The sequence below is a fragment of the Vanrija albida genome, assembly GCF_041260175.1.
Source record: "Vanrija albida strain AlHP1 chromosome Unknown contig_7, whole genome shotgun sequence".
Lineage (NCBI taxonomy): Eukaryota > Fungi > Basidiomycota > Tremellomycetes > Trichosporonales > Trichosporonaceae > Vanrija > Vanrija albida.
In genome coordinates, this window is record NW_027191426.1 from 796,692 (window position 1) to 815,540 (window position 18,849).

Here is an 18,849-nt window from a genome sequence, read left to right on the forward strand (position 1 = left end):
CAGCAGCATGGCGCCGCAAGTTTAGTAGCACGTACGCACGACACATGCACGCACGCAGGAACGCACGCACGCACGACGGGGCTCACACACTCAGGATCGAGGCCCGAGGGCGGGCCAATCAAGTGCCTGTGGCGGCCATATCACATCCTCGGAGCAGCGTAGCGCCGTTACGAGCTCGACATGAAATGCATCTACCGCACGAGCGCGCTGCCTTGAGATTGAGAGCGGAGGTAAGAAGAACAAGCAGCAAGCATGAGTGGGATCCACCAATCCTCCGATCCTCGATCATAGGCACCCCCCACTGATCCTTGACTCGATCCCCCGATCCGCGCGATACGCGATACACAACGCACCCGAGATACACGGGCCTGTGGAGCCCGCGCGCGCCGGAGCCGGAGGGCGGCGAGCGATACGATGCGATCGGTCGGGCCTCGCTCGCTCGGGCGGGCGTTCGCTTGCCTGCCTGTCTGCCTGGTTTGGCTCTCGGGGCCCGCAGTTTACGGGTCTTCGGGCCTTGGGGCCTGGGGCACGGCACACCCGCGTTTTGCGGCTGGCAGGACAGGCAGGACCAGAACAGGAGAGGCACGCGCGGGGAGCGGACCATGTGCCTCCGTTTTACTAGGCCCCACCTCCGACACCTCACACCTCCTGTTGATACCGCCGCCGCTCCCGCACTTCCCCTTCTGCCGCCGCTAGGCCGCTGGGCCGCTGAGCCTCGACGGCAACGCCGCAACCAGAGTGCGTAGCGCCCGATGAAACGCACCCGCTGGTGGTCCATGCCGCCCCCCCGGTCGCCGCCGCTTTCGGCGGCGGTAATCACGAATAGACAGTGTGCCAAAGGTACGCGAAGCAGCCCGCAAACATGATCGTGTCGCGGCGCGTGTAGCTGTTGATTATCTGTTGGCGGCGCAGCGCACATCGGGTGACTCGCCAGCCGGACCCCATGACTTGCCAACCAGACCCCATGACTCGTCAGCCAGACGCCCAGGCCCAGTCCGTCGTCGCCTGGCCCGCCATCCCCGGAACCCGGCGGTCGACACTACGCCATAAGCGGTTGGCTGCAAACCTTGAACTCGCCTCAATTGCACTGGCAAGTGTGCAGCATGTGCACATAAAGCATCGATGACAGTGACCGACAGCGATTAGCTTTCGGCGCTCGTGTGGCGGTCATTGTTCCTGCCTCTACCATTAGCTGCGGGACGGGCCACTGGCGTCGTTCCTGTGGTATTCATCGGGCTGCTGGTCCATCCACACATAGGCGCACATTCCCGACGCGCAACAAAAGCACATAGTCATACATGCAAGGCGCCTCAGCACACTCAACACCCATATCTAGTGTCGCCGCCACCGACCACATCAGTGGCCCTCAAACTCGTAGTCAATGCCCGCGGCCTTGATCTTTTTCCTCCTCTCCTCCTGGCGCTTGAGCACGTTGGCGTTGGCCTTGTCCTGCTGCTCTGCTGTCCTGGGCTGCGGCGTGTCAGATACTGTGGCTGGCTGCGGCTATCTAGCGATCGTGCTACGATCATCGGCAGGTGACTACCCAGCGCCACATCGAGCCCGCTCTACTCACCTTGTCCTGGCGGACCTTCTCGAGGCGCGCACGCGGAACCTTGCGGAACTTCTTGTTGGCGCCGACCCACAGCTCGGCGTGAACCTCGTCAGATGGGATAACCTGCGTTTTTTAGCGCCTGCCACACCCCAGCCAACCCTGCCACAGCGCCACTCACGTTGCAGCGCAGGATGTGGCCCAGGAGCAAGTAGTTGTTCATCGTGTCGGCGACAATCTCAGCCACGGGAAGCGACGAGAACTCGATGTACGCGTAGTGTCGTGATGCGCCCGTCTTGGGGTTGCGCGCCAGGCGGAGGCGCGTCACGTCGCCAAACTGCGAGAAGTACTCCTTCATCTGCTCCTCGTAGAAGCCGTGGGGGATACGACCAAGGAAGATGACACCGGTCTCGGACGTCTTGGCGCCGTCAGCAGCCGCAACCATACCACACCAACCTTCTTCTTGTTGGCGCGCTTGAGACGGGCCTGCACAGTCTTGTCGTCCTTGGCGTGGGGGATCTTGCCGGCCTGGACCTCCTTGCCGGCCTTGCGAACGGCCTCGTCCTCGGCGTCGCTCTCGTCGTCCGAGCTGTCGGCGCCGCCCTCCTCATCGTCCGTCTCGAACGCGCCGATAAACGACTCGGACTCGGACTCCTCCTCGGGCTCGGCAGCCTTGGCAGCCTTCTTCGCAGGGGCCTTCTTGGTCGCAGCGGCAGCGGCGGCCTTCTTGCCCTTGGTGTCCTTTGTCTTCTCCATGAGCCCACTCGCCTCGCCAAACTCCCTAACCACGCCCTCCAGCGCCGCTCCCACCTTGTCAACAATCGCAGTCGCGGCCTTCTCAGCCGTGCCCATAAAGTCGTCGGCCGTCTTGCGCTTCTTCGAGTCGGCAACCGCCTTGGTGCCGGCAGCCTTCTTGCCCTTGACCTCGGCGGGCGGGGGGGTCGGCGCGACGTCGTCCATGATGATGTCGCCGGCGTGGTCAATGACCTCGCTGATGTCGGCCGCGACCTTCTTGCCAATCTTCTTGACCGTCTCGACGACAGTCTCGGGAGCAGCGGCCTTGGCCTTGGTCGCGCCAGCCCGCTTGGGACGAGTCGAAGCCGCGCTGGCCGGGGCGGCCGCCTTGGTCTTCTTCGCCGTGGGGGCCGAAGCCGTCGTCGTGGCAGCGCGCTTCGCCATTGTGCAAGTGGCGAGGAGAGTGAGTGGGGTAAGGAATGTAGCGCGAGAGATGTGGTACTGTCGCAGCTCACTTGCGCATCCCAGCGACCACGACCAGCCGAACGTCATGTAGACTGCTCAAACAAAAATCTCTCAGGCACGGCTCGTGTGGCGAGGATGATGGTTTACGTAACAGAGTAGCTTTGGGTTTCTCCAATTTGAATACTGGTTATATTTCGGGATGACGGTGAATACCATTGCCTGTTAGTCGTCCAAAGTCTTTTTGCGACGCCTGCAACAACTACTCTTGTAGAGCCGTAACTTATCCCCAGCATTCAGCAGGATCATGTCGAGTCATGGCCATTGTACTTCGGGATGCCGGGATATCGGGGGGCCAATTACACTGGAGCTACCCCAGCCTCGGTGTTGTTTGTAAGCACGATAGAAGTTTTTGTATTCAAAGGTCGGCTAGATCCGTCATCCGTCATAGACCTCCACCTGCCTCCACCTAAAATTCAAAATGCCAGTCAGGAGTTGGGTGAGACGGCGGCTCGAGGCGGCGGCGGTTCAACGGCCCGGAGGGGAAGGAAGGTTGACGACAGACACCGACTGACCCCGCCCAGCCCCACCCACCCCCACCAAGCCTCCTGCACGTCACATCGCACTCCCCATCACTCCTTCTGTCCTTGTCCAAAAGGTTTCGTATCAGAGCGCGCGTCTCGGCTTCCCGCTCTCCTACACCCCCTCGTCACCGCTCACTCGTGGAGGCGGCCACAGGTTGAGAGATCTCGTAAAATACCCATCGGCCGACGGCGTCTTGCCCTTCCTCCGCCATCACCTCCGCCATGTCCGCTGCCCAGTGGTTCGCGACCACCGCCGTCGCGCACGGCGGCGGCCACAAGAAGCACGCACCCGGCGCACCCAAGTGCTCGTGGCCGATCGAGGTCGTGTCCCGCACCCGCGACTTTGACCTGAGCGAGTGCTTCGAGCTCGCCATTCTCCAGCCCGCGCCCCTCGTCCTCTCCATCCTCGTCGGCCTCGCGCAGATCTTCTACCGCACTCGCAAGCTGAGGCGTACGGGCTCTGGAAGCCTTGACTGGGTCACCCGCTCGGCCCGCAACGAGAAGGTGGCAAAGACCAAGGTGGTGAGTAATACTGTGGCGTGGGCCAGGGCACGGGCCGCGTCATGATGTGCTACTGACTAACCCACCAGGCTCTGCTCGGCTTCTCTTCCATTCTTGCGGCCGCAGCGGCCGGGTTGGCGGTTCCACAGATCCGCTCCTCGCCGTGGGCTTTCATTCACTATGCGCTGTTGGCAGTCACCTATGTCGTCTTCGCCTATGTCGTGTGGCTCAACCACCACACGTCAAGAACTTCCTCCGCTCTTGTCCTGCTGTTCTTCCCCCTGTACGCTCTGATCTCAGCTGTGACGGTCCGCACAGCCATCCTTACTGGCCGCCTCAACCCCGATCTCGGCCACTCTCTCCCCGGGAGGCTCACGCTTGCGCGCGAGGGTCTGTGGTTTAGCAGCCTCGGCATCGGATTCATCGCCTTCGCCCTCGAGCTCTACTGCCCCGAGACTCAGTGGAAGGCATGGCGTGCACCCTGGTCGGGCGGCAAGATTCGCCTCGAGGATGATGAGGAGAGCGACACGGTGGCCGAGCCCAAGCTCGACGACGAGATTGAGAGCCCCGTGGCCACGGCCAACATCTACGAGAGGCTCACCTTCTCGTGGCTTACCCGTGAGTTTCATATGCTGGACCATGCTGACTGACCCCAGCTCTGCTTTCCCTCGGTACCAAGAAGTACCTCGGAGAGGAGGACATGTGGATGCTCCCTCCGGCCGACTCGGCCGAGGCGCTGTCGGAACGCCTGGCAAAGGCTTGGCGCGAGCAGCTTGACCTGGTCAAGCAGGGCAAGAAGAAGCGTCCATCGCTCAAGATTGCCATTGCCAAGGCATACGGCCTTCCCTACTTTGTTGCGGGCATGATGAAGGCTCTCTACGACACTCTGAGCTTCTCGCAGCCTCAGCTCCTCCGTTGGCTGCTGCTTTTTGTGCAGAGCTATCACACCTCGGGCCAGGAACCCATGCCGGCTGCTGCCGGCTTTGGCATTGCCATCCTCATGTTTGTCACTGCCAACGTCGCCACAGCCCTCCTCCACCAGTACTTTGACCGCTGTTTCTCCACCACTATGCGGATCAAGACAGGCCTCATCACCCTCATCTACCGCAAGTCGCTCCGTCTGAGCAGCGGCGAGAAATCCGGACGCACCTCTGGCGACATTGTCAACCTCCAGAGCGTCGACGCCGTCCGCATTGGTGACATTGCCCAGTACGGCCACATCGCCTGGTCTGGCCCCTTCCAGATCATCATCGCCTTCGTGTCGCTCTATCAGCTCGTCGGCTGGCAGTCCTTCGTCGGTGTCGCTGTGATGCTCATCTCTATCCCCATCAACACCTACATCAGCCGTCTCCAGAAGCGCCTCCAGCGCAAGCTCATGGCTGCCAAGGATGTTCGCACGCGTCTGATGAGCGAGATTCTCAACAACATCAAGTCGATCAAGCTGTACGGCTGGGAGAAGGCCTTCGTCGACAAGGTCCTCGACGCTCGCCACAACAAGGAACTCAAGATGCTCCGCAAGATCGGTATCGTTACTGCCTGCAGCAACTTCCTCTGGACGACTGTTCCCTTCCTCGTGGCGTTTGCTACCTTCAGCTCGTTTGTCTTCACGGCCGACCGTCCTCTCACCAGTGAGATCATCTTCCCTGCCATCTCACTCTTCACCCTGCTGTCCTTCCCGCTCGCCGTCTTCAGCAACATCATCAACAGCATCATCGAGGCCCTCGTGTCTGTCCAGCGTCTCGAGGACTTCCTTGCCGCTGATGAGCTTGACCCTGATGCGCGCACGGTCATCCACCCTGAGGACGACCCCAACGGCGAGGCCCAGATCGGCGACACGGTCGTCGCGATCAAGGACGGCGAGTTCAGGTGGGCCCGTGACTCTGTCGAGCCCATTCTCCAAGACATCAATCTGCAGGTCAGGAAGGGAGAACTCCTCTCCGTCATCGGCCGTGTGGGTGATGGCAAATCGTCGCTCCTCGGCGCCATTCTGGGCGAAATGCATCGCGGGGACGGCTCTGTCAAGGTTCGTGGTGATATCGCCTACTTCAGCCAGACCTCGTGGATTCTTTCGGCCACTGTCAAGGACAACATTCTCTTTGGTCACCGATTCGACCCCGTCTTCTACGACAAGGTCCTCGATGCCTGTGCCCTTCGTGCCGACCTCGCAGTGCTGCCTGATGGCCACATGACTGAAGTCGGAGAGAAGGGTGTGTCACTTTCGGGAGGCCAGAAGGCGCGTATCTGTCTTGCTCGTGCGTGCTACGCCCGTGCGGACATCTACCTCCTGGACGACCCCCTCAGCGCCGTCGACGCCCATGTCGGCCGCCACATCTTCGACCACGTTATTGGCCCCAACGGTATCCTCAAGAACAAGGCCCGTATCCTCTGCACCAACGCCGTCAATGTCCTTCCTCAGGCCAGCACCATCATCATGCTTCGCCGTGGTATCATCATTGAGCGCAACACGTACGACGGAGCCATGGCCGACACGTCTTCCGAGCTGTTCAAGCTCATCACTGGCCTCGGCAAGCAGTCTGCCAAGAAGAACGGCGAGGAGTCTGGATCGGTGACCCCGACCGTCATTGGCTCGTCCACGCCTTCAGAAGACGAGGCAAACAGCATTGATGAGCCCGATGAGCTTCGCAAGCGCCGTGCGGACCGTCGCTCCAGCACAGCCACCCGCCGTGCCTCGATTCTGTCTCTGCGCCAGGCTAAACGCGACGCTCTGCACGACTTGCGTGAGTCAGCCAAGCCAAAGGAACACATCGAGAAGGGTAGCGTCAAGATGGACATCTACAAGCAATACCTGACCGCGGCTGGTCTTGGCGGCGTCGTCATCTTCATTCTCGGCCTTGCTCTTGGCCAAGGCTCAAGCATCTTCTCCAACGTCATTCTTAAGTACTGGGGCACCCTCAACCAGCAGATGGGTCGCAATGTTGAGGTCGCAAAGTACCTCACCGCGTACGGAATCATGGGCTTTTCGTCTGGTCTACTCAATGTCCTCGCGATGGTTACCCTTCGACTCTACTGTGGTCTTCGCGCTGCCAGCTACATGCACGACAAGGCCTTCATCTCGCTCATGCGCTCGCCCCTGAGCTTCTTCGAACTCACCCCGACTGGACGTATCCTCAACCTCTTCTCTCGCGACATCTTCGTCATTGATGAGGTGCTCCCCATGGCCCTAGGGCAATTCTGCCGCACTTTTATTCAGGTTGTTGGAGTGATCGTCGTCCTCGCCTGGGGTGCGCCGATTGTCCTGTTCGCCCTCATCCCGCTCACGTTCATCTACCGCATCATCATGCGCTACTACTTGTCGACGTCTCGTGAGCTCAAGCGCCTGGACGCCGTGTCTCGTTCGCCCATCTTCACCTTCTTTGGCGAGACTCTGGCGGGCCTGCCCGTCATCCGCGCATACAACCAGACCCGCCGCTTCCAGGCCAACAACGAGACGCGCGTTGACCGCAACCAGGCGTGCTACCAGCCCGCCATGGCCATCAACCGTTGGCTCGCGGTGCGCCTCGAGTTCCTCGGATCGTGCCTCATGTTCTCAACGGCCCTCGCGTCCGTCACCGCCCTCGTCCTCTACGGCAACATTGACGCCGGTCTCGTCGGTATCCTCATGTCGTACACGATCTCGGTCACGGGCTCACTCAACTGGTTTGTTCGTACGGCTTCCGAGGTTGAGCAGAACATTGTCTCTGTCGAGCGCGTCACGGCCTACGCCGATCTTCCCAGCGAGGCGCCCGAGTACATTGCCGCCACCCAGCCTCCTTCTACCTGGCCTCCCACCGGTGCCATCGACTTTGACGACTACTCGATGCGCTACCGGCCTGAACTCCCTCTTGTCCTCAAGGACGTCAGGGTCAACATCCAGGGCGGCCACCGCGTTGGTGTTGTTGGCCGTACCGGTGCGGGCAAGTCGTCCCTCACTCTGGCCCTCTTCCGCATTCTGGAAGGCAGCGGCGGCAAGATTGTGATCGACGGCGTCGACATTTCGACCATTGGTCTGCATGCGCTCCGCAGCGTCATCAGCATCATCCCCCAGGACCCTCAGCTCTTCGAGGGCACTCTGAGAAATAACATTGACCCCACTGGCGCAGCATCGGACGCCGACATGTGGACGGCGCTGGAGCACTCGCATCTCAAGGACCACGTTATGAGGAACATGGGCGGTACGCTGGACGCCGAGATCTCCGAAGGCGGCTCGAACCTGTCTTCGGGTCAGCGCCAGCTTCTGTGCTTTGCGCGTGCGCTCCTGCGCAAGACCAAGATCCTCGTGCTCGACGAGGCGACGTCGAGCATTGACCTCGAGACGGACGCGGCCGTGCAGCAGATCCTGCGTGGCCCTGACTTCAATGGTGTCACAACACTCACGATTGCGCACCGTATCAACACAATCATGGACTCGGACCGGGTTCTCGTCATGTCGCAAGGCGAGGTGGCCGAGTTTGACTCGCCCGAGAACCTGCTCAAAAATCCCGAGTCGATCTTCACCAGCCTGGTCGTCGAGGCTGGGCTTCACAACAACGAGGTCGAGTAGACCTTGTTCATCTTTGGTAGAAATCATACAATGCATGTGGTTTGCACGGGCATAGGTGCATTATCTCTAGATCTATTGCTGCGCCTACCTCTGGTTCCTACTCCATGGGCCCCTCCCACCACCCACCGCCGCCGTCCTCGTCGTCTGTAAGCTCGTCCTGTCCGCCCATGACATATCTTCCGCCGGGGCCGTCTCCAAGGCCCATCTCGTTGGACGATGAGGGCGCGAACAGGCCGTCAGCAAGCTCTGGCGTGTGGAGCTTTGTGCCAGGCGCAGCGAGGGCCGCCTCGGTGGGCATGGGGCGGTGGGGCCACTCCCACCCGTTCGAGTATGGGGGCACGAGGAGGGGAAACAGAAGCGTGATAAACGGGCTGGGATCAGCGCTACTCGCCAACACTCCTCACTATCCGCCAGGACCGACGTTGAAAAAGTTCTGCAGGTTGCGCCGGCGGCCGAGGTCATAGGGGTTGAGGTAGACCTGGTGTCAGCGAGCACGCGACTCGACACGCACCAAGCCCTCAGACTTGGCCTTGCGGCTCAGGTAGTCGTTGTCGTGCGTCTCGATCGACGTCTCGCCAGCCGCCACCATGACGAGATGCCACCCGCCGAGGATGGGGACGGCGATGCCAATGGCCAGCGAGAGGACGTAGGCGAGGGTGAAGCCGATTTTGGGCGTGTACGCGTCCCACTCTGTGACAAAGTCAAACGTCTCCCAGAAGCGCGCAAAGCCGACGAGCAGCACGGTCCAGCACCCGAGCGTGATCCAGAACCTGGATGTCAGCTGGCGCGCAAAACCCCAGCCAGCTTACATGAAGAGGACAAAGTGCCGCTGATTGTGCAGCCCGACGCAGGCGTTGATCCACGGGCAGTGGTGGTCCATGAGCAGGACGCAGCGCTTGCACACCGAGCAGTGGTGGGTGCGCTGGGTGGTCAGCGGTGCGCAGGCAGGCATGGGCACGCACGGCAGGTTTCGGCCCGTTGCACTTGCGGCAGCGGCGGACGCGGACGCGCTGCAGCGCCGTCGCGGCGGGGAGGGGCGGCGGGCCGTCGCGCGTCCAGCCGTAGCGCTCTGGCGCGAGGCGCGAGGCCGGCGCGTACGTCGGCGGCTGGTCGCGCGCGCTGCGCGCCGTCGGGAACCCGCTCGTGACGTGGGTGACGAGCCAGTACTGCCCGTACAGGTTGAGCGGGACCAAGAGGTAGACTGGGAGCAGGAGGAGCGTGGGCCAGAACGACAGGTTGCGCGCCACGACGTCGACTGGGCGTGGCCGTGAGCGGTGCACAAGCAGACGGGCTTACAGAAGGCGAGGCCGCAGAACACGGTCAGCACCCACGCGAGCGCGACAAAGACGGGGCCGGCGGCGCCCGTCGCGGCGTCGGCGCACTTCTCCAGCCGGCGGAAGCAGCGGATCACGACGGCGGACGCGCCGCGCATGAGGGGCATGGTGCGGGGGGGTGGGGTTGCGATGCCGAGTGCGGCGTGTATGCGTTGGGGTGCGAGGTGTCGATGAAATGTTGCACCGCGTTGTTGTCGTCGGTCGGTCTGTCCGCCACGGGGGGCTGGGCTGGCTGGGCCGGGCAGCCAGCCAGCCAGCCGCCCTCCGCCGCCGCCGCCGCAGCCGGCCACTTGACTTCCAGCAAGTCCAAGTTACCTCCGTTCAACCCAACCTGCCAGCCAGCGCAGCGCAGCGGCCATCACCCCACAACACGGCCAACAACCGCATCGCCGACCAACTCAGCACACCACACCCCTCGGCACATACACCGGCATGGCGAGCGGCGCAGCAGAGCACACCACGAACGGTGGGCGCGCGGGCGCGGGCGCGAACAGCGCGGGCTCGGGCAACGACGCCGCCGGCCCGTCGTCGATGAGCGGCTCGGGCATCCTCTCGCCCACATCCCCGCGCGCATCGTCCGACCTCGCCGGCGCCGACGGCGAGCTCGAGCGCGTAAAGGCAGAGAACGAGCGCCTCAACCACCAGTACCGCTCGCTGCTGGGCAAGCTGACGTCGATGCGGAGCACGCTGGGCGAGAAGCTCAAGGAGGATGCCGTGGGTCATGGGCTGCGGCAGCACGAGGGCTGACCTTGCAGGAAGAGCTCGACCGGCGCGAGGAGCAGATCAACGAGCTCAACGCCGACAACGCGGCGCTGCAGGAGCAGCTGGGCACACTACGGGGCGAGCTCGAGAGCTCGAGCGCAGAGTGCGCGGCGCTCTCGGGCCAGCTGCAACAGCTGCGGAGCCAGAGCGATAACAGCTCGAGCGACGTGCTGTCGCTCACGCGCGAGATGCGCGAGCTGCGCGGCGAGATGGAGAGGCTGCGTGCCGAGCGCGAGGACTGGGAGACCGAGGCCGAGCGAGAGAGACGGCGCCGCGAGGAGATTGAGGACGAGGCACGCGCGAGGGAACGGAGAGAGGCAGAGTACCGGCGCGAGGCCGAGCGCGCCGTCGACGAGAGCCGGCTGGAAAAGGAGCGCGCAGACAACCTGCAAGAGGTGCTGAGCGAGTTCCAGGCGGGTGAGTCGGCCGTGGTGGGGTGCGCAACCCCGCTGACACGCGCAGCAAAAGACCTCGAGCTGCACCAGGCGACGGCAGAGCTCGAGGGCCAGCTCAAGCTTGCCGTGGCCCAGCTTTCCGAGTTCAAGCTGCGCGCCGCCAACGCCGAGAGCTCGCTGTCGAGCGTCGAGACCAACGCCAGCCGCGCGACCGTGCTCGAGAAGGAGCTGCGGGAAAAGCACACTGTGATTGCAAAGTTGCGGCACGATGGTGGGTGCGGGGTGGGGGTGCCGAGCTGACCCACAGCGGTGGTAACAAATGAGCACCTGACCGAGGCCATGAGACGCTTGCGCAAGATCAACCCGGACAACAATGTGGACCGGTGAGTGCGTAGTGGGGTGTCGCTGACGCCGCAGCCGACTAGTGACCAACATCCTGTTGTCGTTCCTCACAACCTCGCGCGCCGACTCGAAGCGCTTCGAGATGCTCTCGCTCCTGTCGACCATTCTAAGCTGGGACGACGGCGAGCGGGAGCGCGCCGGCCTGCAGAGGTCACAAAAGGGCAAGGGGCGGCCACAGCAGCAACGGCGCAAGTCGGGGCCCGCGCCGCCGGGCGGCACCGAGCGGACGGCCGAGGAGGAGGCGGCGATGAACGAGTCGTTCTCCAACTTGTTTGTCGAGTTCCTGCTCAAGGAAGCGTCGCAGGGCCAGCCCGAGGGCGCGACGTCGCCGCCATTCGAGTCGCCGTCGGCCCTGCGCTCGCCCGGGCCCTTACCCGCGTCCTCGCCGCCTACGTCGGGCGCAACGACACCAAACATGCGCATGTCGCGCACGCTGTCGACGAGCTCGGCGACGTCGGCGGCGGCGAGTACGGCGAGCCTGGACGCTGTCGTGCTCGGCACGACGGGGCGCGGGACAATGGCCGGGTCGCGCAAGCCGAGCTTTGGGCTGCAGGAGGCCATGGGGCGGTAGCCGGGGGCGGGAGCAGGAGCAGGGGGCGGCGGGTGAGCAGGACGGGGCATTTTGTTTTGGTGGTCGCAGACCTAGATGCATGTCATGTGCAGTGCCGTGCGTGGGCTTGACTCGCTGCGGCGGCTGGCGCGGCCGGCGTCGTTACTCGCGCCGTTGCCTCGGTGGGCCGCCGTCGCCGTCTCAGCCACGTCACGTCGCCCACGCCGTGCGGATACAATGCTGATACATGCTATGCAGTCTACAGTGGGTGGTGATTCTATGTAATGCTGGGGGCCGCTACGCTGCCTGGGTCGCCTTGTCCTCGCCGCTTGCCGGCGCCGGCGCACGCAGAGCCGCACGCAGAGGCGTCTTCTCGTCGCCGCCGTACTCTGCAGCCGCGAGGCGGCGCACGCAGGCGAGGTACAGCTCGGGCCTCGGCTGGCGGCGCGAGCCCAGCAGCGGCAGCCATCCGGGCGCGGGGGCAGTAGCGGCGCGGGCGACCTCGAGCGCGTGGGCGAGGCGGGCCGCCGGCGCGGCGTGCCCTGCGCCGCTGGCGAGGGCGTGCGCCGTGGCCGCGAGGGCGCGCTCGGCGTCGGCGAGCGCCGAGCCGACGTAGCCGCCTCCCTCGGCGTCGGTGTGGGCCGCGGCAGCACGCTGGCCCAGTGCCGCGAGCTCGGCGCGCACCTGCTCGAGCGCGAGCGCGAGCATGGCGGCCTGGTCGACGCCGTCGGCGTGCGAGGGCGCAAAGCCCGCGAGCCCGCTGGGCGGGGCGTCGGCCGGCGCCGACTCGAACACGCCGAGCGCGGAGAACCAGGGGGCCGGGTTGCGCGGGTTGGGGGGCACGGCGCCGCGGGGGAAGGGGCGGGGCGCGGCTCCACCGGCGAGCAGGTGTGCGCGCACGACGGCGTGCGTCGCCACGTGCTTGAAGAGGAAGAACGAGGCCAGGAGGGGCAGGAGCACGAGCCCGGCGCCGAGGTGCGCGCCGACGCCGACGAGGAAGTGGGCGATCCACACGCGGTGCAGGTGGTCGAGCTGGCCGAAATCGTAGTCGCGGACAGAGCCGACGACGTAGTCGTCGAGCAGGGTGTGCGAGGTCTGCGTGTGTGAGTGGGGCGGCGGGGGCGCGCGAGATGCGCCGCGGGGCGGGGCGGGCGCGCACTCACGTCGGGCTTGCGGACGGGCGAGTCGACGGCGAGCAGGGTACAGTCGTTGAGCCACCACACCTGGCGGGGGGTCAGCGCGAGTGCCGGGCGGTGGCCAGCCGGCTTACCTTGAACACGAGGAAGGCGAGGAGGAGCAGCTCGATGCCGCGCATCGCGACCCACGTCGCGCGCAGCGTGTGGACGGGCGTGAAGCTCGCGACTGGGCCATTAGCGCGGGCTAGCTACGGCCGGCGTGGAGGCGCGACTCACCAGTGCCGAGGAGCACGCCGGTCACGACGTCGGCGAGGAGCGAGGAGAGCGTGCGGAGCGAGGGGAGGGACGAGCGCATCGTGGCAGGCAGTTGGGATGGGCAGCAGAAGCGTCCCCTCTGTGCATTATATAGCCTGCGTGTTTGTGACATGCACCCCCGTGAGCGTGCAAAGTACGTCACTTGTCGGTGACACACAATCTGGGCCGAGGGGAGGGAGGGCGGGTCGCGGGAACGGCGCCACATTGGGACGTCAGGCGCAGCGGCCCGGCCAGCAGCAGCCCAAGCAGTGGGCGACTGGCACACGGGGAGGCGAAATCACTGGGTAAGCCGACCGCCCACAACGGGTCTCGGGCTGCGCGGGCGACCAAGTACACCCCGCCGAATGCAGCGCGCACTACCGCTGTCCCGGAACGACGCCTCGTCTCGCCCGTCGCAGCCCCGAGCACCGTCGGCGCCGGCGCCGCAGCGTCATGGCTGCCCTAGCCGCAACTGCAGGGGCCGGCTTTTAGCGGTCGCCGCTGCAGCCAAGCCGACTCGAGCGCGGCGCAGGCTCGAGGCGCAGAGCACCTCGAGCGGGTCACTCGCGTGCTTTTCGTCGCGTGCCGGAGGCCGACACGAGCGCTCGCGTGCGCGCGGGCGAGGCGCCGGCCACCCGGCGTGGCGTGGCCCAGGCCGCGCTGTACGATGACGAGCATGTCGGCGGCAGCACGCGCACCGTCGGCAAACATTGCGCGCGCGCGGGGTGGGCGACGGCAGCGCCCCACGCGCGAGGAGCATCGCGGAGGGTGCGGGGTGCGGCGCAGCGCCGTCGCTTTCGGCGGCGGTGGCAGAGGCATGGCCGAAGTACGCCGGCTCGTGTCTGCCCGTGAGCTGCACGGCGAGGGCGAGGCCGGAGGGGCGGCGCAGCGCGGCGCACGTTGCCGGCCCAGGGAGGGCGGCGGCCTGCGCGAGCTGCGCACGCCTAGCAGCCTGCAGCATGCGTACCGGTACGGCTGCGGTCAGCGTCGGGGGAAGAGCGACACGTCCCCAGCAAGCAGGCCCGCGGTCGACGCGACGCACACGGCGATCGAGCACGCTGCTGGTCATGGCGATGAGCAAGAGTACAGCCCGCCGCGGCGACATGGCCGCGGCAGAGATAACCTTCCTGGCCACGTCGTGCCGCATCTCTCTTGGCATCGCCACTGCCACTCCATATCCAGATCCACTGCCAATCAGTCGCACCAGCAGTCAACAACAGCATACATGCTCACAATGTCACAACAAATCTACACCTTCTCGTCGATACACACGAGGCGCTCGTCGCGCGCCTGGGCTTCGAGGAGCTCGACCTGGCGCACGGCGTCGGCCAACAGCGCGCCCGCGGCGCCGGTCTCGCCGTCCCTCTCGAACGCGTCCGACGCCGCCTGGACCGCGGCGCGCACCGCGTCGGCCTGCGCACCCGCGCCCGCCGCCCCAACCGTCTCCCACAGCTGCTGCAGCACGCAGCCCGGGAGCTGGGCGAGCACGGCGCGGCGCTTGGCCACGGCGCAGTCGGACAGCGGGCCGGCGAACATTGCGCCCGTGTTGAGCGGGTTGGGCGGGCACTCGCCCAGCGCGACGGCGTCGGCGCGCATGCGGTCGAGCGCACGGCCAAAGTCACGCCCGTAGACGTAGACGTGGACCAGGGGCTCGATGAAGACGACGAGGGCGAGGCGCGAGGCGGACAGGAGGACCGGCTGGGCAGTCAGTAGGCGGGCTGGGGTGCTACTGGCTGCGCTACTCACCACACTCGGGTACGTGGCCAGGTGGTGGGCCAGCATGATGAGGTTCCACTTGACGAGCGCCGCGAGCCGCGACCACACGATGAACCGCTCAAACTCATGCGCGGGCATGTCGACGTAGTCGTCCTCGAGGGCGTGGTCGGGAGACTGGGAGCGAGTGAGTACGAGCGTCAGTCTGGCTTGCCCACACCCACCCGCTTGTCGTCGTCGACGGGCGAGTACACGACAATGCTCGAGCCGTCGTCGGTGCGTACCACCTCGGCGTACAGCCAGAGCAGGAGCAGCAGCTCGAACGCGAACACGAGCCCCCAGATGCAGCGGATCCAGCGCAGACTCGCCGCGTCGCTGAAGCTGCTCGTCCAGCCCGGATGCTCGGGGGGAATCAAGCATCGCGCTGGGAGAGTTAGCGACCGACACTACTCTGCGACGCACCGGCGCCGACGACGAGCAGCCACGGCCCGACGCACGCCGCGAACAGTGGGAGCGCCGCCGACTCGGAGTGCAGCGTTCTGTGAGTCATGGCGTGGTTGGTGATGATGACAGTGGCCCCCGGGCCATGTTGTATGTACCGCTCACATACTCGCTCGCACAGTCGCACAGCCACACACAGATATGGGAGCGCTGTCGCTCAGAGGTATGAGAACGGCCTCGTCGCTTTGATATGGGTGGGTGGTGGCTGGGCGGCTGGATGCGTGGGTGAGCTGTGAGCTGTGAGCGCCGTGAGGCACATGAGCTTGATCGCTTGAGCGCTTGAGCGCTTGAGCTGTATGATGTAGCCGTCACGTGTGGCGCGCGTGGTTACCAGGGGAGTATTGCGTTCCGCGCGTTCCGCGTTCCGGGTTGAATCTAGAAATTATTATGAGCATCGTCGACGACGACGGTGGGGTTATTACGGCAAAGGCAACATTGCTTGACGACCACAAAACTGAATACTCGCCGCCCTATGTATGTATCAGTCAATTCCCGGGTCGACCTGGGCAAAACTGAGTCGATCGCTTACCCGATATGTACACCAGCGAGCGGTGTGCGGGACCTGCGTGTAACTGAACCTGCGGCCCCAACTCAACTCACCCCGCAACAGTAACGACGACGACAACAACGGATGGCGGCAAGGCTGTCGAGGGCAGTCGAGGCACGGACGGTTACTGATCGTGCAGTGATACCGACTGGCTCGATTACCGACTCGTCCTTGACGGCCGGACACGCCCCGGTGGGCCGATGTCAGACAGCAGTGCCGTAGCCGCCGTCAAACCACACTTGACCGATGTATCGACCATGGCCTCGGGGAGGAGCTCGTCGGCGTCCGCCCTCGTACGCGCCGAGAATCCCCATCACCGAATCACGCGCCGTGACGCCACCGAGTGGCACCGTCTGCGCACCTGCGCGACGACGCTGAGGAGCACCTAGCGCCGATACTGCGCCTATCTACGCCGAGACGTGGGGCCACCTGGCGTAACCTACCACTGATGCACTGACGAGCTGCACAGACACCTGAATGATTAGATAGCCCGTGCGTCTCCTTAGCAGCGCGGTACTCTGCGGGCGTGGCGCGGGCCGGAGCCTGAGGGGGGCCCTCGAGTGCTGACATTGTCGGGCGATAACGGCGCGGTGCGGTACGGCCTGCGCGGCTCGAGCCGGCGCCCACCACCCATCGCTGACACCGCTCGGAGGTATACCGGGCGCCCAGGAAGCCCGCCGACGTCGGCCCCGTCGAGGACCCCAAATCGCGGGCCGCCGCGAGCGCCACAACGCCACTGGCCGCCACACCACCGCGGCCACGTCCAGGCCGCCGCGAGCATTGGTCGTCCGCCCTGCCAAGCGGCGCCGGTCGGCGTCTTGCCCTCCATACGATCTGCGTTCTCGCCAGCTGGGATAAACTGAGGATGATCTGCACACGCCACGTCTTGCAAACGTTTGCTCGCGCCATTTTTTGCACGTTGCTGTGTCGGCCGGCCATGTCGGCGGCGTGCCGCCAAGCGTCCTCTCTCTCCCACTTTCTCGAGACTCAAGCGAGCGAGCGGGCCAGGCCGCCTGGAGATCCGCCGCTCACCAGGGCCGCTGGGCCGCCACGGGGCAGCCGGGGGCGACGTTGGCCGCAGCGAGCGCCGCCGGCGAGCCCCTGGCGGCGGCGTGAGTGCCGGCGGGACTCGCGACGATTTGCACCTCTGCGGCGGGCTGATAAAAGCGAGGCGGGGCGGGGGCCACGGGGGTCAGTATATCCCCCGCCATGTCTGCGTTTACAGAGGACCCAAACCCGCTTCAGAGTGCTGATGCCAGTGCCGGAAGCTCAGGCTCCGACACGGATGTTGGGGCGGCCCCGCGCGACGTCGAGAAGGCGTCCGAGCCAGAGGCCGAGGACGCAGTCTTTGGCAAGCTCGAGGGCGGGCAGGCGCTCGACTACCGGGCTGTAAGTGATGTGCAGCAATCGCTAGTCCCAGCTAACGCGGGTGCCAGGTCGGCGCAAAGGGCGCGTTCGTCCTCCTCGTAAAGGTCAACCTCGGCCTCGGTGTCCTCGGCCTCCCGCACGCGTTCGGCGTCCTCGGCCTGATCCCGGGCATCATCAGCATTGTCGTGATCCAGACCATCTTCTGCTGTGCGTGTTCAACGAGTTCGAGTGGCAGGCAGTGCTGACGCCGCCCAGACTGCGCGCTCATGATCGGCCGCTTCAAGGTCGCCCACCCGCAGGTGTATACCGTCTCGGACGCGGCCGCCGTCTTTGGCGGGCGCTGGGCGCGCGAGTTCTGGTTCTTTGCGCTCAACCTGCGTGAGTCGCCCCGCCGGCCCGGCTGACCCCAGAAATGATCTTCTTCGTGGCTGCCGCGTGCGTCGGCGTCTCGACGGCGCTCAACGCCGTGTCCGCCCACGGCGCCTGCACGGCCATCTTCATCGCCGTCGCCGGCGTGCTCGCCTTCCTCTTCGGCTCGATCCCCACTCTCGGCGCCATCACGTGGATCGGCTGGGTCGGCCTCGCGTCCATCCTCGCCGCCGTCTTCACCGTCACCGTCGCCGTCGGCGTGCAGTCGCGCCCCTCGCTCGCGCCCTCCACCGGCCCGTTCGACAAGGACGTCAAGCTGTTTGGCGACACGACCTTCCCCCAGGCCATGGCGGCCATCAACCAGATCCTGTTCGCGTACGGCTCGACGCCCATGTTCTTTGGCATCGCGTCAGAGATGCGCGAGCCGCGCAAGTTTACCCGCGCGATGGTCGCGTCCATCGGTTTCCTCACCACCGTGTATCTCGTCGTCGGCGTCGTCGTGTACGAGTACTGCGGGCAGTATGTCGCGAGCCCGTCCCTCGGGTCCGCCGGCCCCCTCCTCAAGAAGATCTGCTATGGCATCGCCATCCCCGGCCTGCTGGCGTCCATGACCCTGTTCACCCACGTACGTGTCCCCGCCACTCGCCCACCGCCACTAACACCCAGCAGATGGCAGCAAAGAACATCTTTGTCCGCGCCCTCACCGGCTCCCGCCACCTCGCCGCCAACACGCCGACGCACTGGGCCGCGTGGCTCGGCATCACCCTCGCGTGTGCCGTCATCGGCTACATCATCGCCTCGGCCATCCCCATCTTCGACAGCCTCATCTCCATCATCGGCGCGCTCGTCGTCCCGACCCTCAGCGTCATCCCGTACACGTTCATGTGGTGGCACGACAACTATCGCTTCGTGCCGCCACCCCAGCGCACACTCCGAAAGCGCCTGCACCTGTACCTCAACATCGTCATCCTCGCCGTCGCACTCTTCCTCACCGCCGCAGGCACGTACGGCGCCGTCGACGACCTCAGACGCACGACCAACAACTCCAAGCCGTGGACGTGCCACGACAACTCGGGCACCGTCAAAAACTAGATGCCGCAGGGCATA

General features: G+C 65.0%; 7 protein-coding genes across 7 annotated transcripts; 3 read left to right on the forward strand and 4 right to left on the reverse strand.

The window, feature by feature from the left end:
• Positions 1-1,356: 1,356 nt before the first annotated feature.
• Positions 1,357-2,728, reverse strand: NOP15 (nucleolar protein; the record flags this gene model as incomplete). Its single annotated transcript, XM_069357139.1, has 4 exons — positions 1,357-1,470; positions 1,574-1,675; positions 1,731-1,967; positions 2,006-2,728. 4 exons carry the CDS (start codon positions 2,726-2,728, stop codon positions 1,357-1,359), a joined length of 1,176 nt encoding a protein of 391 aa, XP_069205076.1.
• Positions 2,729-3,552: 824 nt separating this feature from the next.
• Positions 3,553-8,371, forward strand: Q8F55_008756 (uncharacterized protein; the record flags this gene model as incomplete). The annotated part of the gene is made up of 3 exons (XM_069357140.1): positions 3,553-3,852; positions 3,921-4,449; positions 4,488-8,371. The coding sequence occupies 3 exons, from the start codon at positions 3,553-3,555 to the stop codon at positions 8,369-8,371; spliced, it is 4,713 nt and encodes a 1,570-aa protein (XP_069205077.1).
• Positions 8,372-8,468: 97 nt separating this feature from the next.
• Q8F55_008757 (uncharacterized protein) lies at positions 8,469-9,812 on the reverse strand (the record flags this gene model as incomplete). The annotated part of the gene is made up of 6 exons (XM_069357141.1): positions 8,469-8,742; positions 8,776-8,849; positions 8,883-9,141; positions 9,181-9,293; positions 9,334-9,626; positions 9,668-9,812. 6 exons carry the CDS (start codon positions 9,810-9,812, stop codon positions 8,469-8,471), a joined length of 1,158 nt encoding a protein of 385 aa, XP_069205078.1.
• Positions 9,813-10,137: 325 nt separating this feature from the next.
• Positions 10,138-11,835, forward strand: Q8F55_008758 (uncharacterized protein; the record flags this gene model as incomplete). Its single annotated transcript, XM_069357142.1, has 5 exons — positions 10,138-10,419; positions 10,461-10,884; positions 10,930-11,133; positions 11,170-11,245; positions 11,280-11,835. The coding sequence occupies 5 exons, from the start codon at positions 10,138-10,140 to the stop codon at positions 11,833-11,835; spliced, it is 1,542 nt and encodes a 513-aa protein (XP_069205079.1).
• Positions 11,836-12,111: 276 nt separating this feature from the next.
• Positions 12,112-13,305, reverse strand: Q8F55_008759 (uncharacterized protein; the record flags this gene model as incomplete). The annotated part of the gene is made up of 4 exons (XM_069357143.1): positions 12,112-12,909; positions 12,978-13,037; positions 13,085-13,176; positions 13,227-13,305. The coding sequence occupies 4 exons, from the start codon at positions 13,303-13,305 to the stop codon at positions 12,112-12,114; spliced, it is 1,029 nt and encodes a 342-aa protein (XP_069205080.1).
• Positions 13,306-14,492: 1,187 nt separating this feature from the next.
• Q8F55_008760 (uncharacterized protein) lies at positions 14,493-15,507 on the reverse strand (the record flags this gene model as incomplete). The annotated part of the gene is made up of 4 exons (XM_069357144.1): positions 14,493-14,942; positions 14,991-15,134; positions 15,182-15,381; positions 15,420-15,507. 4 exons carry the CDS (start codon positions 15,505-15,507, stop codon positions 14,493-14,495), a joined length of 882 nt encoding a protein of 293 aa, XP_069205081.1.
• Positions 15,508-17,214: 1,707 nt separating this feature from the next.
• Positions 17,215-18,834, forward strand: Q8F55_008761 (uncharacterized protein; the record flags this gene model as incomplete). The annotated part of the gene is made up of 5 exons (XM_069357145.1): positions 17,215-17,394; positions 17,442-17,580; positions 17,629-17,751; positions 17,784-18,367; positions 18,412-18,834. The coding sequence occupies 5 exons, from the start codon at positions 17,215-17,217 to the stop codon at positions 18,832-18,834; spliced, it is 1,449 nt and encodes a 482-aa protein (XP_069205082.1).
• Between the last annotated feature and the right edge of the window lie 15 nt (positions 18,835-18,849).